The sequence below is a fragment of the Crocodylus siamensis genome, chromosome 4 (genome assembly GCF_052110815.1).
Source record: "Crocodylus siamensis isolate JL-2025a chromosome 4, ASM5211081v1, whole genome shotgun sequence".
Taxonomy (NCBI): Eukaryota; Metazoa; Chordata; order Crocodylia; family Crocodylidae; genus Crocodylus; species Crocodylus siamensis.
Genome location: NC_143398.1, coordinates 42,238,118 through 42,255,842, shown reverse-complemented (window position 1 = coordinate 42,255,842; position 17,725 = coordinate 42,238,118). Strand labels below are relative to the sequence as shown.

Sequence of the window (17,725 nt, the reverse complement as noted above, 5' to 3'; positions counted from 1 at the left end):
CACACACTATTTCTGTTAAAAGTTCAAACGGTTGGTGTTCAGTTAAGCGTGTTTACTAGGCAGGCCACAATTGTTTGACCTTGAAATGTTAATGCATTATTTCACTTGCCTGTAGCAGCAGTTGTTTCCAGGGGAGCTGCTGCGCAGCTGTCAGATTTACCAGAAACACAGGGTGTTACAGTGAGTAAGAATCCGTTTATTCAGTGGCACAATCCAACTCTCCAGAGAGATCTGAGGTCACTATTTAGTGCTTTGTAGTCTCAGCTCAACAACTGAGCTTACTTTCAAAGTATGGAATCAACACATAGGGCTATTTCAAAACTGTGCTGAAGTTAATGCTTAAAAACAAAAACCAACACTGCTTTCCACTATTTGGGTCAAATTAATTTTATTATGCTCCGTGATGAATTGCCACCAGTGCAACATCCTATTCACTGTACATTTCAAAAATTCACATACTAAAAATTTCAGTTTGATAACTGGAAAACTGAATGATTGAGAAGTTCTTACGTACAAATAAGTGGCTAGCTGATACCGTCTATGCACATATAGTGTCAAGATACAAAAGCCTCATGCTAGTATGTTAATTGCTAAGGCTACTTGGACACAGTAATTTAACTGGAGTATATATGATAGGCTTTCATTACAATGTTTAGCAATAGTGAATCAATGCCATGAAACACTACCTTCTGCCCACAGTGCAAGTGGTGGAGTGCTGGAACATGCAGCCATGGCTATTTTAGCTTAATTGCAATTGCAGTCTTCATGCCTGGGTTTAACCACACACACACTGTTTTTAAGCAAATATTAATTTGGACTTTGTTCAATAAAATAGATATACTTCTTGTACAGAAAAATCAAAGTCAAATGCTGCCTTTGGCCAATGAAGAAACTGTTCTTCAAAATATATAGTGTTTAACTTCCCCAGCTCTTGCAACATGGGGAATTGGGATTCCCTGTTTATTTGTTTGTTTAATGTAATTATACAACAAAGACTTTGTTACACTGGGTACAGAAATCCCAACTCCTGAAGCATAGGGGTTAAACAGTTCCTAATAAGCAGTGTGTTAGGAGAGCATCTGGGACTCATCCACTTAACTTTAAATGCCCTTTTGCTATAAAAATAAAAGGAGATGCCAGAAGTTATATCAAAGCCATAAAACTATTTAACTTGTGCACAAACTCTTAAACCCACTGGATGTTTAGTTCCCCCAGGGCTCACCCACATTCAGCTCACAATGCTCAAGTCACTACAGCAGGAAAGCTAGTAGAATGTGAACATTACTGCAAGAAAATAAAACAACTCAGAAGTTTCCCAAAGTTATATGCGTTTAAATTAATCTGGGAAGGAAGTTAGCATCCTTTGAATAATTTAACTACTGCCTCACGACTCGCACCACTTTTCGGCAAGTCAACCTTTTAAATTCCTTTCTTCCCACATGACTAGAGACTCAATAAAGACTAGATTATAACAGGGTTAGAAATCCAAGCCACATCATGCAGGTCCAGCCTGTCAAGATCAGGCCAACACTGGGTTTCAGTCAATACAATTCTGGATAACTTAAGTTTAGTGTGACACCTTGACTACAGTTGAAGACTGAAGATACTATATGTTAACTATACTCCAAATATGACTGACTTAACTAAACACTCTGCATCAATGAAATAATGTGGTTCTTTAAAATAAAGATGACGTTTCTACCTGAAATTTACTGTAGGTACAGTAATTAGTGCTGCAGACATTAACTACCCATTCTAGAGCAGATTAGTGTATTTTAATAGGCAGGCACTCCAATTTTTACCACACTATTAAGTACATATTTATTACAATTGTGCAAGCTGTGAAATAAGAGAGCCATCCTCCAATCACTTATTCAAATACTGTTCCTGTGAATAGGGTCTTGATCTTTCCCCACAAATCTTGCGCTTAAAGCCAACATAAGAAGCCAGAACTATTGCGATACTGTTCAGTACACATTTAAACTGTATATTTTGATTTATAGACTTTCCACTTTTTTGATGTAGGACTGGTGTCTAGTATTTATGTACCATAACCCATAAAGACTGAAAAATAACACCACTTAAGTTTATTTTATTAGTACACCAATGCCCTACACATTTTAAAATGAATTTAAACATTATTGAAGCAAGCATTAAACGCAGCCCTTCAACCCAAAACCACATAAAATTGATTTTAAAAATAAATCAAATGACTGTAGCAACTGCCAGGCTACAGTACAGCTCCAGCAATTTAGACTGCTTCTCTTTCCAGATGATGATAGCTGGCAGTAAGGAATCAACTGGTTTGCTTCAAAGATGCCTTCACTACTGCTATACTACAAAACCATTTTGTTTAACCTCAGGTGGAAAGATCCCTAATTAAAGCATTCAAATATCACTGCTGTCTAAGAGTAGACAATATTGCTACATTATGGATAAGTTGTTGATTTTCATAACTAGCTGTGTATTTTTGTAGTGGTTTTGTTTTATGTAAAGCATATTGCTGAGATCTGAACTGGAAGGATGTGACATATCGAAAACCGTTCAATATTATAATCAACCTTAACATTCATGTACTAGAGTATTGGAAATGTAGGGGCTAAATAAACTAAGAGCTGCATCATTTAAAGAATGTAGTGCTACACTAGTTTTTAATAAGAAAAATTTAGATACAGAAAAAAGTAGGGTATGAAAATAGTGTCTTCCTTCTTGCATTATAACTAAATTACATTAAGGTTTTTGTCAGTCTCACTTATTACATTTAAACTCCCTTTTTGATGGAATGGAAAAATATTCACATGTATATGATCATCCAGATGTAAACTTGCACACATTAATAGGGAGTAGCTTTGTAGAGGATTTTGACAAACCTTTACAGATTAAATGAGGTATTGCACAGATTAATAAAAAAGCAAAAGGCAACAAAAATATACAGCAAATTGGTAGAACATTTACATGATAATTTTACAGAATCCATAGACAGAAAGTAGTGTTTAGTATTTCAATCACCTTAAAAAATATATATATAATATATAATATATGATCAATCATCCCATTCGTCATCATCCTCAAAGTCTTCTTCATCATCTTCCTCCTCATCTTCATCTAGGAGAAAAGAGCAATGGTAATTTTCATGTACAGAATTAACATGTTAAAAGGCTTTATTGTACCCACCATGTTCCCTTGTATGCCACATGCCCCCAAAGACAACATTCACCTTGTTTATGGAAAGGTTGCACGTAGAAAAAAAAAGTTTTTCCCAGAGTTCTGACAACACAGAGCAGAAAATTTTCAGTTCCCTCCCCCTTCCTTTTCTGCTCAGAACTAGTTTTAACTCCTTCGCAGTTGAACTGTCTGCAGCTTTGGCTGCTCAGCTGAAAGCTGAAACTGTAGTTGCTGCAAAAGACTGGTCTCCATGGACAGATTCATGTAACACTTGAACATAACAGTCCTAAAGGGCCTTCCACAGACTCACCAGAAGAATGAATGGCTTTGCTCCTTTTCTGCATAACTTCCATTAATGCACCCACAATTCCTGAGGTGGGTGCCGGAGTGGGTGGTGCAGTCTCTTGGCCATCAGATACCTTGAAGCAAGAATTAAATACTATGATAAAGATTCTCTAGTTTACTAAATATATTCCCAGAGATATCTTTTTACAAAACAGAAAATATTTTGTTCAATTATGAGAACATGGATATTAACTGGAACTACAATCTCCATTTTTAGCACAAGCTGTATCCAAGGAAAAAAAGAGCTTCACAAAATCCCTTATTCTGATTAGATTTTCTCTTCTGTTTTTTGCAAGAGAATACAATTAGGCACCGAATACTCAGATTTGGACAGAGCACGATTAAGCACTAAACCTCAACTCAGTGAACCTTATTCTCATCAGAAATAGCCTTCATGCATGAAGGAAAGCTCCTTATGATATTTTAATAGGCAGGGCTTTTTTGGTTACATAATAGCCTATGTTACAGATAACAGAACAGCCATTAAACAATCTTCTATAGATTGTTGATCAGGTTGAATGTGGACAGATAATCTCCAACTGGGAGAGAGAAGTTTGGAGACTGCAAACATGTACCAACAAGTCTATTTATAACTCACCATACTTTTGCAGGGTGCTTGTAGAAAGCAAGACCCGCCCTCTGTCCCAAAATAAAAACCACCAGGAAAACCCAGAATCAGGAGCATGCGTAGATATCTATCTGTATGTGTATGGGGGGGGTAGGGAGAGGGGGAGATTTAAAAAGAATGTTATACAAATGTTATCCTATCAACAAATAACACGTAATTTTTTTTTTCAAACCTGAGACTGTGGGAAGCTAAAGGAGGGAAGTGGCCAGGAACAGGTTTTGTGGAGTAATCCAAGAGAGCCAGAATGCTTACTACACTGAAAGAGGGATGTCATCAAGTGCAAGGAACAGAGAAAAACATTAAGCAGAAAAGGTCAGAATGGGAGATAGGAGGATGGGAAAAGTGTAGTCCAAAACTATGTAACCAGCAATATGAGATAACTTGAAAGCTGTAACAAGCTATGAGAATATGGAATCTAAACAGGGAGACAAGGAAGAAAGGAGGAAGTGTGGTAGAAAAGAAGAGTAGCTACAGAATACTGGAAAAGGGAATGAGGAAATCTAAAAGGAAGAGGCAGTTATAGTACAGGAGGCAGAAAAGTGGTTAAGTCCTACACTTAAGATGAAGGCTAAAAGGAACTTCCTTGGCTTCAGGTTTAAGTCACTCTTATAAAAGTGTATATGCTTTTAAATTCAGGTTGTGTTTTAAAAACTCGCATAGCATTTTCTTTTCTCCTTTCCCTGCAAAAAGCTAGATTTCAGAGCATGGGAATTCAGAGTTAAGCTCTCAAACAGCTTTAATTCTGCCCTTCAGTGATCCATCTTCATTACCTTCAACACTACTGAGCAAGCTTTTTCAAGTTTACAGTAAGTCTATTTACTGTAAGTAAGTGTGACCTAGACTATTAATAAGAAAATGATTTTATATGCAAAAAAAAAAAGATGCTTCTTCACTATAGCAATCCAGTTTGAGTATCAACCCATGCCTAAATCCCAATTAAGATCTACGGTAATCCAGACCAGTGCTGGGGGCACATTTAAACACTATGTTCCAGGGCAGACTAAATCATAATGTGTACGTACTTAAGTTATATGAACAGCACTGAGTTCGGTAAAAACCACAGCACCTTCAGTTACTTTCAACAGGAAGCACAGCAGGAGTGTTTGTTCTCAACTAGCTATTTGTAACTAACCATAACTTACCAAATTTTTTAAGGTTGTTAAAAAAATCAAAAAACTAAATCAGACTAAAAAGCTACCCCCCCCATACAAAACAAACTTTAACAGTATCATAGCCACCACTGCATAACCTCTCCACCAATTTAAGAAATACTGTAAAACTGTTCTTAATTTTTTCTTTTTCTTCTTTTTCGCAACTTATATTTCCCCTCTCCCCCATACACTTTAGAACAGTGGTTCCAAGCAGTGGTGGCACTCTGGCGTGCCTCAAGATCTTTTCAAGGGTGGAGTGTTACGTGTGCAAACATGATTTGCAAGATAAACCTAGGGATTTCATAGAGGAATCCATTGTTAAAAAACAAAACAAAACAAAACAAAACAAAACGTCATTTTGTCCTGTTGTGATCTTTTTGAATTCTGTGCAAAGGAAGAATTGTTCTGTCATTCTTCTGTAGTCAAAACGGGTGGAAACTAAGAGCTGGCATTTTGAAGGGTGCCTCAAGTCTAAAAATGCTGAAAACCACTGCTGTGGGTATTAGGAAAAAATAAGCAGACATCCTAAATCAGTCAGTTTCCATTCTGTTCGCAATTAGGATGTAGAAAAAAAATCTAAGAATTCCCTCCTACAACATTCCTGCTGAAACACATTCCTTGCACTTGTACTGAAAACCTCACTAAAGCATGTCAACATGCCAATACTGTTTAAGGACACTCCCTGCAAAGGTCACCGCTGCCTGACATACCATTTTGACATTACTATTCCAACATTTCATAAGTTTCAGAACTCAGCTGTAAAGCCGTAAGCACAGAACTATACAAGGTACCTGTACTAGATCATTCCTACACGTCACATTTTAATTTGATTTCAAAGTGGAATCCAGCAAAAGCATCGGAGGAGTTATCCAACTGTTACTGTTTATACAAGTATAACTTTAAGAATAATGTTAGACTTGCCTCAAAATTAAAGGAAAAAAATCTTGGAAGGGCCTAAGTCATTGCATACAGGAAATGACGCTTGTAGCCACTTGCAAAAGGAATGGGGAGCCGTGACACCTGAAAGAGTCTGCAGTGATACAGGTATAGCAAAACCACTCCAACTTTGAGCGTATTTCCTTCACAGTCAAAATTAAGCCAATTTGGCTCACTTGTATTCATAGATTCATAGACATTAGGGCTGGAAGACATTAGGGACCTTGAAGATCATCAAGTCCAGCCTCCTGCCCCAGGGGCAGGAAGTCAGCTACGGTCAAAGGATCCCAAGGCTCATTGCCACAGACTCACACAGATGTAACAGTTATGTGCTCCCAGTGCACTTCTGCACCCACTGACTATACCCCTGTATTGTACCCAGAGTCCCCTTTAAGGAGTTCTGAGGTAAAAGTAAAAAATGTCAGTCCTATAGTGGAAAAGCAGAATCAACTTTAACTCCAGTGTGGTGCAGCCATTCATAATGTTAAATAACATGTGGCTTATAATATGCTCAAAAATGAAGGGAAGATCCAATTTTGGGGACTGAGATACAAAGAACAGCATTACTTACAGACTTCAGCTGTATGCCCTGTCGTATCTGGTCTAACAGTGCATCTCTTCCTGAGCAGGACACTGGTCGACTGTTCTGTTCTACTTTCTTTAATTGGGCACCTTCTCTTATTTGATCTAAGAGTGCTGCTTTGTTTCCTGCAGGAACTGGAAGTTGATGATCAGCCTCTGAAGCGAGGCCTGGTGGTGGAGGAGGACCCGGAGGGGGTGGTGGTGGAGGAGGTGGTGGAGGTACATATGACCCACTTGCTGGAGGTGGTGGCGGAGGAGGAGGGCCAGATGGTGCAGATGATGAATGCACTGGAGGTGGAGGAGGATACATCCTGTTTGGAGGAGGTGGGGGCATTGCTGCACCTGGTCTAGATGGAGGTGGGGGAGGCGGTGCTGCTGTGGGAGCTCTTGAAGGAGGTGGAGGTGGAGCCCCTCTTCCTCTGGCAGGAGGAGGAGGGGGACCTGAGCTATGTGGAGGCGGTGGTGGAGGTGGTCCTCCCCTGGATGGAGGTGGTGGTGGAGGTGGTGCTGAAACAGAGCAAATAAGATAAGAGTATAAAACTAGACACTACACAAAAGTCTTTCAACCAAGTCATTCTAGCTAAGATGCACAGAAATAAAGAATAAAAGGCAACAAAGCCCAAGCCGCCGCTTTGCCTCGTCTTTTACAAGCATCTCTGTGCCTATACAAGATTATACCTGTCTTCTTGCACTAGGAACAGACATTACATATCCCAGGATCAGCATGTACACACATTGCCCTCATAGTCACAGTTTAGTGAGTTCAATGCACTGCTGCTTTTCTGCCATTGATTCAATGATGTAATCCCAGGTAACCATTCATATGCAACACCCCAGGATAAACTGTTAGTACTTCTTATCCTGTGAACCATCTTAGGATTTATCCCAAGCCAAATGCAACATCTGTTTGCAGCCTTGAATTCTGGAGTGAAGTATGCTGAATGTATGCTGAAGGAAGGAAAGAAATGTTCTTTCTTTCCTTCCTTCTTTCCTTCTAGCAAACTGGTAATGGTAATAAGTACTGAACAGTATTTGTAAAAAGAAAAACAAAGTACAAACCTAACTGGTAGGCTGTGCAAATAGGTAAGTATTCAATTCAAGTTTGGCTGATTCAGAGGACAGTGATTCGATTTGGAGATTCGGATCACTGTCCTGAATGGGCTTTGGAAGATTTGGTGGTGATTCAGAGATTTGGCCATAGACTATAATAGGGAATCATTGAAATACATATAAACTTTTTAATTTTTTGGCAGATTTGGATGAAAACAGTAGGGATGGTAACCCCTTCTGAGGGCATGAAACCTGCCAAGTTTCAAGGAGATAGGTGCAGGGGAAACTGTACCTCAAGCCCCTGAAAGCAAAACTCATGACATGTAAGAGAGAGAGAGAGAGAGAGAGAGAGAGAGAGAGAGAGAGAGAGAGAGAGAGAGAGAGAGAGAGAGAGAGAGTGTGTGTGTGTGTGTGTGTGTGTGTGTGTGTGTAAGGTGCAGCGGGATGAAACTAGCAGGGATGGTAGCCTGTAAGAGGGGCCTTCCTCGTGCTCAGACAGCAACAGCTCACAAAAGGGACGGAAAGGCTGCAGACAGAGGCTTATGTGCTGTTTCTACATCTCTCCCCCAGACCACTGTAACTGGAAGGGGACTCAGGAATAGATCACAATCACTGGCCAGCTACAGATGTCAGTCTTTCCCCCCGCTTCACCTCCCTCTCCTCAGTTTCTGTTCCTCTGAAAGACTGCCTTCCAAATCTATTTGGAGGGGTTTTTTGATCTCCCAATTCAGTTCAGATTTGGTGATTTGTCCTCTGAATCGGACCAAATCTTCTCTGAATCAAATCAGCGACCAAAGCTTCACATGCTCCCTATTAACTGGGGTCTTGATGAGTAGCTTTTATTGTCCTAGGGTAGAAATGTCCCCAAATAAACACTATATGTTTTGTATAGGAAAGCATTTAAGTCGTCAATACAACTTTACAAGGAAATAGGTGAACTTTTTTTGGCTAAATTTTCCACAGGATCTCAGTGGATCTGAGAATCATGATTCTGGGTGGTGCTCAACTGAACAGACTGCAGTTGCCCTCTTTGGGTACAGGTGGCCAACGTATCACCGAATGCATTTGCCTGTCAGTAAGAGTTCCATATAAATCTCTCTACAGGCACAATCTTCTTCACTGTATCTCCAGTCCAACCTTTCTATATGGCATGCTCCCAATATTTTGCACAGGTCAGTGCTTCTGGTGCTGGTGTTGCCAAACCTTGTGGGGTGCCCTGTGGTGCTACAGGACATCTCAGGAGGTGGTCTATGGTTTACTTCTCCTGACAAACACACTGGTCGTTTGTGTAGAGGCTGCATGATTTTATGAGCAAGTTGCATTTACCAAGACCTGCTCTCAAATTGTTCAGGCTCTGCCATGTGTGCCATTTGTAACTGGAATCAGATGCTAACTCCTCACTGTGAGTAATGTGTCGCTAGCTGCATTCAACAGCTTTGTTGCCTAGTTTCTCCCACTCTTTTTGCAAGAGGGTAGTTCTAGCCACTTTCAGTAACGTGGTCAATGATAAGGTAGAGGACAAAAAGTTATTTCTCAATGAGATACAATGGCACGCTGGTTGCTGTCCATATAGCAGGCTGCATGATAGATATCTCCCCATGATGCATCCTAGACAATTTCTGGAGGGTCATCTCTGAGAAGGCCAAATCTATCAACCACTCCAAACACCAACCTGGTACAGTGATATGGCACTTCCAGCATCCAAAGGGAGAATTGTATTGCAGGTACAACTGCTTTGAAAAGTTTAATTCAAAGTTGAGAAGACTCTAAAAACGCTATAGCTACTAAAGACTAAAGTAGTTGTAGTTCATTATTATTCTTTGCATACTTCTATCCTTCCTCCCTTGCTTCCCCTTTCATTCCTTATACTTTGTGATGGACATATGTCAATCTGAAATACATGCAACTGATAAATATGTATTTTGGGCTGCAATTGGGAAAAACCCCAATAACATAGCTTAAAATAAAATATAACAAAGAGTTCTACATAATTTTCCTGATTACTGGAAAAAATAGGTAACTTAGCCATGATTCAAAGTTTGCATATCTGCAGAAGTTTGCTGCAGATTACCTGACCAAATATAAAGTTTCTAACTTGGAAAGATGCCATATGCATTAATTAGATGCAAATCTAGACAGGAAAAAAACAAAACAAAAACCTCAAGACGTATCTCAGACATAGTGGAACAACTACTTTCATCGCCATAGAAACATAGTTTAATAGGCCATATATGACTAATTTGCATGAAAAGTAAGCAGTGTGCTAAATGAAGGTTCCATTTGACCAATAAAGTAGTTGAATGCTTTATGGATTTTCACAACCATAAAACTATGAGACAGTTATTTCATGCTAGAAAAAGAATAACAAAATATTTTGGAATTCTCTGAAAAAGCCACTTCCTACACTCCAAGCCAAAAAAACTTAAGACTATTTGAAAGATTCTATGAATCTAGGCTCTATGTATCTACAGAAGAATTAGTAAAAAGTCATATTTGAGTAGGTGATAGCAATAGCTAAAGTTGAGTAAAGAGCAATGACAGCTTTGCTAAAAAACAGTCATAGTCCAAAGAAAAACTCATTTAAAATGACTTTTAAGATAAATTTAAGCCTTATTTCAAGCATCATGTCAGGCCTAATACTTTCTATAAGCACAGAGAATCTTGCAATAAACATAGCAAATGAAAAATTGTAAAAAGGCTGTGTTTCAGGAAAAACCCACAAAAGGCACTTCAAACTGCAGTCACGAATAAACATTATATATTTTGTAGCTTTAGATAAAAGTATGGAACTAGGGGTGTACCAATAAAGATTTTCTTGGCCGATACCGATGGCCAATTATTAACCAGCCATATTGGCTAATACCCATCCGACAGTTGATTTACAGGAATGCAGCTGGCAGCTTGGAGAACTGTGTCTGGACGATGAGTTGGGGGGGAGGGAGGGGGCAGATTGAGGCCCCCATGGTGAAGGAGGAAGTGGGGCAGGGGCTGCTCTGCCAGAGTGGTGAATGCGGCCCTGGGAGCTGAATGAATCCGTGGGTGGCATGATGGGGGTGGGGGGAGAAGCACTGAGGGCATGTGCCCCCCACATCTGTGTGGGATGGCCCCATGGGAGGCTTGTCCAGGGGACAAGGGCAGGCTGTCCACTGTGGACTCAGGGCCAGGGGCTGTGCTGGTCTCTTCCCAGTGGTGGGGCTGGGCTCTGAATGGGTGGGAGTGGGGCAGGGTGGGCAGTGGTGCTGGGAGATGTGGCTATAGGGTGGGCTATAACCACCTCAAAATTCCCAGTAGCCACCCCTCCCAGTACCCGAGCACAGCCCTGGTCCAGCCCCTCCACTAGGAAGAGGCTGGCACAGTACCTGGCCCTGAAAGGGTAGCCCATCTCCACCCCATGCACAAATCTGGGGGGCACATGTCCCCCGTGCCTCCTCCAGGGGTGCGTGCAGTGGCAGGGAGCCGCCCCTCCTTTCCCTCCCCCCTCATGGGTTCATCCCATTCCCGAGATTGCATTCACAGACCTGGTAGTGTCTCTGCCTGCCCTACTCCCTCCCTCACTGTGGGGTCCTTGATCTGCCCCCTCCACCCATACCCCTTTCCTTCCCTCTGCCCCTTCCCGCACACAGACTTACCGGATGGACACTACTCTCCAAGCTGCTGGGCTGCATTCCTGGCTGTGTGCATGCTGCGTCTGCACACACACGCAGCATTTAGCGGTCATATTAATCAGCTACATAGGCCAAAATAAGCTGATTGCTGATAATGTATATTTTTCTTTTATTGGTGCCAATCCAATATGCGACCAATATATTCATAGACAGAATATTGGTGCACCTCTACACGGAACAGATATTTAAATCTTTAGGACTATTAGCCTCATTTTGTTTGTCATGCATGCTAACAAGAGGCAGTATTTTTTTTATTTGCACACATGCAAAGTGGGCTGAAACTTTAAGTTAATAGACACAGAAAAGCCAGTATTTTACACTAGTAATTAAGGGTAAAAAAAGAAACCTCAAAAGACTAATATTGTTACTATATGATGACTTGCTTCAAACTAAGGACTTTGTATACATTTTATATTTAAAAACAATGAAACTGAGGAGATTATGTAAAAAAAACTCTTTGAAATTTGCAGATCTGCTATTTGATACCAAAGTTCTATTGAGCCAAATTTGATGGTAAACCAATGTTGAAAAATCTTTTAGTATTACAAACAGTATAAATTATGAGTAAGTATTTTGGGGCTAATGTTTCTTATCCGTTAAAAAGGGCCACACAGTTGAAACATACATAATTTAGTGATATATGCTTAAATGGCAGTTCACATACATACCACTCCAACGTGGGGGACCTAGAGAACAAAGGTTACAAGTTACTGTACTCCGAACCTATGGTAACTTGGTCACCTATGGCATTTGGTCACCAAATCATTTACCAAGAAGCATGAAATTGTTACAGTTCCAACTGTATTAATACCCTGGAATGACCTGGATAATTTTTGTACCTTTGATTTTAGCAGTATATTTTCAGCAGAATAATTATATTACAGAATTTAATGAAAAGACGGAAACTTGAAGAAGATCTTATGGTCAATAACAAATCACTCTGCTACTCCAGCTAAAAGAATACCTCTTCTTAAATATTTATAAAAGTTTTGTATGCCTCTGGCTGTTAGAAGGCATATTATACAGTACTGTTGGAATATACAATCATTCAAACTTTTCTCCTCTATATTTGAAGTGTCATCGATGTATTTTTTTTTGGATTGAGAGCAGCAATCCATTTACTGAATCAAGATAATTTATAATCTTTCAAGATCCATAAATAAAATATGTAATGGATGCTATTTAAAAAAAGCAAACAGATGGAATATATTGCATACCTCTGCAGTCAGTGAAAATGTTACTAGAAATTACATCTGACATGCAAATCAATATCATTGATTAAGATAAATATTTTAGAACTATATGCACGGGGAAAAAATTAGACACTTTTACATAGTGAATTTATGTTATATAGAAGTGCCTTGTTACATTAAAGCCTACTTCTATTACAATATAAAACCTCAGCATCAGTAAAATTCCTTCTCATCCCAACATTAACACACACAGAATAAACACACCCCTCCAAAATAGCTTAAGCACTTAAATGAATTAGTAAATGGAAATTCACCTTGTCTCCGCAGCTCATTTTTAACAGCTTCTACTCCTCCTGTTTTTTCAATGAAATCATATATGACCTTTGAAGTTTCTTTGTCTTTTAGTTGAGCCTCTGAAATTCCACACAGATCAAATAGTTTTTTCAGTTCTGGGTCCAAGTTGTTTACCTGCAAGTCATACATATTAATGCAAGAGCTTATGTGTGGCTACCATTTTCAAATCTGAAGAAAGATTCTTATTTTTTACTTGAAAACTTTGCTCAAAAAACTCCATGTAGTTAAAAAACCAGCAGAATAAAAATTAATTAGACTCAAACAAAGCACATATTTCTGGACCAAATTCTTCCATAGGAACTGACCATTTCTGAAATGAAAATAAGTTATTCAGCCCCCAAAAGTATTAGCTAACCTTTACAAATATCACCCCCATCTTTAATAGTTTCAGTAGTTTTTCCAAAGTTCTGCAACATCACAATGATCATCAACTGGATGGAACACAGTGGAATTTTTGGCATCTGACATACTTAACACAATTTGGATGAAAATCCTATCCTTTAACCATTCGTAGAGGTTACTTACATCAAAGCCTGTGTTTGGATCCCAACCAACATGTCCAATGTGTCTGAAAGAGAACAAAAAAAGAAAATTTCAGTCCACATCAAAACCATGATGATTTTGTGGATTCCAGAAAATCTGGGTTCAATGCCAGGCTGACATTCCGCTGAGACAGCAGGACCTCCTGAAGTCCTTGAACTCTCTACTTTGTCAAGTCTATGACATTTCCTTTCCTCCCCACAGAGTCTTGTTAAATGATCAGTGCTCTCCTACTTTCACTGACCTAGTGGCTAAAATACTAAGATACATGCAAGTCAGGGGAGAAACGAAAGAGGGGGGGAGGGTTGCATTTTATGTAAAAGATCTGTATGATTGCTCAGAGCTTTAGTATAAAACTGGAGATAGACTGGTTGAAAATCTCTGGGTGAGGGCCAGAGAGGAGAGCAACAAGGGTGATGTTATGGTGGGTGCCTGCTATAGGCCACCAGACCAGGATTTCATAGATTTCATAGACATCAGGGCTGGAAGGGACCTCGGGACATCATCGAGTCCAGCCCCCTGCCCAAAGGGCAGGAAGTCAGCTGGGGTCATAGGATCCCAGCAAGATAAGCATCCAATTTACTCTTGAAGGTGTTCAATGTAGGTGCTTGAACCACCTCCGCTGGCAGACTGTTCCAGACCTTGGGGGCTCGGACAGTAAAGAAATTCTTCCTTATGACCAGCCTGAAATGGTCTTGCAGGAGTTTGTGACCGTTCGACCTCGTCATCCCTTGGGGCGCTCTGGTGAACAAACGTTCCCCCAGATCCTAGTGGTCACCCCTGATAAACTTATAGGTGGCCATCAGATCACCCCTGAGCCTATGCTTTTCCAGGCTAAAGAGTCCCATGTCTCTCAGCCTATCATCATAAGATCTGTTTTCCTGACCTCTGATCATGCGCGTGGCTCTCCTCTGGACTCTCTTCAGCTTCTCCACATCCTTTTTGAATTGTGGAGCCCAAAACTGGACGCAGTACTCCAGCTGCGGCCTCACCAAGGCCGAGTACAAGGGGAGAATGATGTCCCGGGATTTGCTCGAGAAGCATCTATGGATGCAAGCCAGCGTTTTGGTCGCTTTACTAGCCTCAGCATTGCATTGAAGGATCATGTTCATCTTGTGGTCAATGATGACCCCCAAGTCTCTTTCTTCTGTAGTGCTCTCCAACATAGCACTGCCGAGCCTATAAGGATGCTGCAGGTTTTTCCTCCCTAGGTGGAGAACCTTGCATTTTTTGGTGTTAGGTTGGCTTTATCCTGGGCGTCAGTTGTCCCATCTGGTTTAGCAGGGGTCCAACGTTGCCCTTGCTTTTCCTCCGGCTCCCCACATATCTGAAAAAGGACTTTTTGTTGTCCTTGATGCTTGAAGCTAGTTGGAGTTCAGTTGCAGCCTTGGCTTTCCTGGTTTGCTCCCTGCAGGACCAGACCAGCACAGAATAATCCTCCTTGGAGGTGAATCCCGTCCTCCATCCTTTGTAGGCTTTCCTTTTTAGCCGCAGGAGGTCCGCTAGGTCCCTGGAGAGCCAGGAGGGCTGCTGTGCCTTCTTGCTGCCTTTCCTCCGTGTTGGAATAGATTTAGCTTGTGCACTGAGGATCGCTTCCTTGAGAAGCAACCACTCTTCTTGAACTCCCATCTCCCTGGGGTCATGATCCCTAAGGGCCTGAGCGACAAGCCTCTTGAGCTTGTCAAAGTCAGCTTTTCTGAAGTCAAGGACTTCTGTGTGGCTGACTGACTTGCCAGCTTTATGGCAGATGGTGAAGGTGATCAGCTCGTGGTTGCTGTCACCCAGCTTCCCATCGATCACTAGGTCGCTGATTAGGTCGTCCCCCGTAGCCAGTACCAGGCTGAGCAGCGCTTTGCCCCTTGTTGGCCCGTAGATTTCTTGAGCCAGGTAGAGGTCATCCACGCACGAGAGAAAGCTTTGCGACCGCTCGGATTTTGCTGAGTGATCTTCCCACGACATGGCCGGGTAATTGAAGTCACCCATGACAACCAAGGTCCTGGAGCAAGCGGCCTCAGTCAGTTCCTGCGCGAACTCCTGGTCAAGCTTGGGACTTTGAGTGGGAGGTCTGTAGTAGACTCCCACTGTTGTGTCCCTTGTGCCATATTCCCCACGAATTTTTACCCAGAGGGTCTCTAGCTGTCCGTGCCAGCAGCCAACATCAGCTTGCAGGGATATACACCCCCGCCCCTTCTGTCAACATGATCCCTCTTGTACAGGGTATAGCCCTCTATACCTGTGGTCCAGTCATAGGTGGAGTCCCACCAGGTCTCCGTTATCCCAATGACATCATAATTCTTTGAAATGAGCAGGAGGACAAGCTCCTCCTGCTTGTTGCCCAGGCTCCTGGCATTAGTGTACAGGCAAGCAAGTGGGCTCTTGCCTTGCCCACAGATTGTGCCAGGGTTGGGGCAGGGGTGGGCTCCCTTAAGTGCCTTGGTCTGCTGGCTTTGCAAGGGCCGTTCAGCCGGCCAGCAGGGGCAGTAGTCCCCCCATCTCCCAGCAGGCTTAGTTTAAAGCCCAGTGGAGCAGGTCAGCCAGCCTGGCTGAGAAGACCCTCCTCCCCAGGGGGGAGAGGTGGAGGCCATCTCTTCCCAGCAGCTCGCTGCCTCTCGCCAAAGAGCGGGCTGTGGTCATGGAAGCCAAAGCCTTCCCGATGACACCAGCTCCGCAGTCTTTGGTTCACTGTGTGGATCCTCCTGTCCCTCCTCAGCCCATAGCCTGAGACTGGGAGGATCGACGAAAACACCTGAGCTCCCAGACCCCTAAGCCCCGCTCCCAAATCCCTGTAGCGCCTCATGACCTGGCTGGGGGTGCTCCGAGCTGTGTCATTGCTGCCCACGTGAATAAGGAGCATGGGATAGTGGTCTGTGGGCCAGAGGAGCTCTGGGATCTTCTCCGCAATGTCTTGGATACAGGTCCCCGGGAAGCAGCAAACTTCCCGGGCTAAGGGGTCGGGGCGGCAGATTGCCCCCTCAGTGCCCCGCAGGATGGAGTCTCCCACAACAAACACCTTTCGCTTTGTCTTGGGGAGAGCGGGGCCAGTAGCTGCGGTCGAGCCTGGGTTGCCTGCGGGGGCTGGCAACTGTGTGGGCTCTGCTGGGGCTGCAAGAGGTGCGAACCTGTTGCTAAGCTCCGGCAGGGCAGGGGCCTTGGTGCGGCGGGCCTTGGGGCCCTTGACCACCTTGGTCCATGCCCCTGACTGGGCAGAGCGGGAGGTCCCAGAGTCCTCCTTAGTCGGGGAGGGAGACGGAGCTCTCCCCTGCGGCTCCTGGGGGAGAAGGGCCTGGCAGTAGGAGTCTATCTCCTGCTCGCAGTCCCTGATGGCACGCAGTCTGGCGCGCCAGAGACCCCAGTAGGGAGCAGACCCCGCAAGGGGAGGTGGCCATGCTCCCGGGCCCCAGAGCCTGAAAAAGGGACAGGCAGCCCCCGCAGCCAAGAGTCAGGGGCTCCGTCTGCGTGGAGCCCGGAACCATGGGCTCCGTCTGGGTGGCCGTCTCTGAGGTGCCCGATGGGGGGGGCCGCAGAGCCTGAGGGGACGCTTGGGGTGCGGCGCGTGCCCATCCGTGTCATGCCTCTGGTAGGCTGGCTACGGCTGGGACTGACTACTCTGTGGGGGGGTCGCAGACAGGGTCTCGTGCCCTCCCACGCCCTCTCCTGCGCAACCTCCACGCTAACTCAAGTGCCTGTTTACGCAGCCTGTTCGCGCGGCTCCGGTCGCGTGGCTCTCTGGGGGCTGGGCCAAGTAGGGGCCTGGGCGGGGCTTGACCCGGCCCGGCTCCATGCAGCCGCCTCCTCCCAGGGAGCGAGAGTTAACCCCTTCCCACCACGAGCCCGCTTAGCTCCGGCTGTGCTGGGGGTCGGCAGGGGGCTCTGCGGCTGCTGAGGGGGTGTCTGGGGGGCTTCGGGGGAGCGGGGACGCAGTGGCCTTTCACCGACGCATCTCTCACCGCTCTGGAGCCTGAGCTTTTTTTCCCTGTTTGGCGGGCCCTTTTAAACTGCGCGCATGTGCAGTGGGCCTGCCGTCGGGGAAAGCTGGTTTCTCAGGCCGGGGGGGGCGAGGCTTTCTTCAAACAGCTAGAGGAAGTTTCCCGATCACAGGCCTTGGTTCTCATGGGG

The 17,725-nt window shown here is 43.5% G+C and overlaps 1 protein-coding gene across 2 annotated transcripts in view; it reads right to left on the bottom strand.

Moving 5' to 3' along the window:
* Positions 1-362: 362 nt before the first annotated feature.
* Positions 363-17,725, bottom strand: part of WASL (WASP like actin nucleation promoting factor) — a 78,559-nt gene continuing 61,196 nt past the window's right edge. The window contains exons 7-12 of one of the 2 annotated variants that reach the window (XM_090042169.1): positions 13,595-13,637; positions 13,030-13,183; positions 12,191-12,208; positions 6,797-7,314; positions 3,476-3,584; positions 363-3,105 (exon numbers count right to left, since the gene is read on the bottom strand). In XM_090042169.1, coding sequence (XP_089898295.1) covers positions 3,044-3,105; positions 3,476-3,584; positions 6,797-7,314; positions 12,191-12,208; positions 13,030-13,183; positions 13,595-13,637 — 904 coding nt within the window. In that variant the 3' untranslated portion in view covers positions 363-3,043. The remainder of the gene's footprint in view (positions 3,106-3,475; positions 3,585-6,796; positions 7,315-12,190; positions 12,209-13,029; positions 13,184-13,594; positions 13,638-17,725) is intronic. The other variant, XM_090042170.1, reaches the window with a different exon arrangement.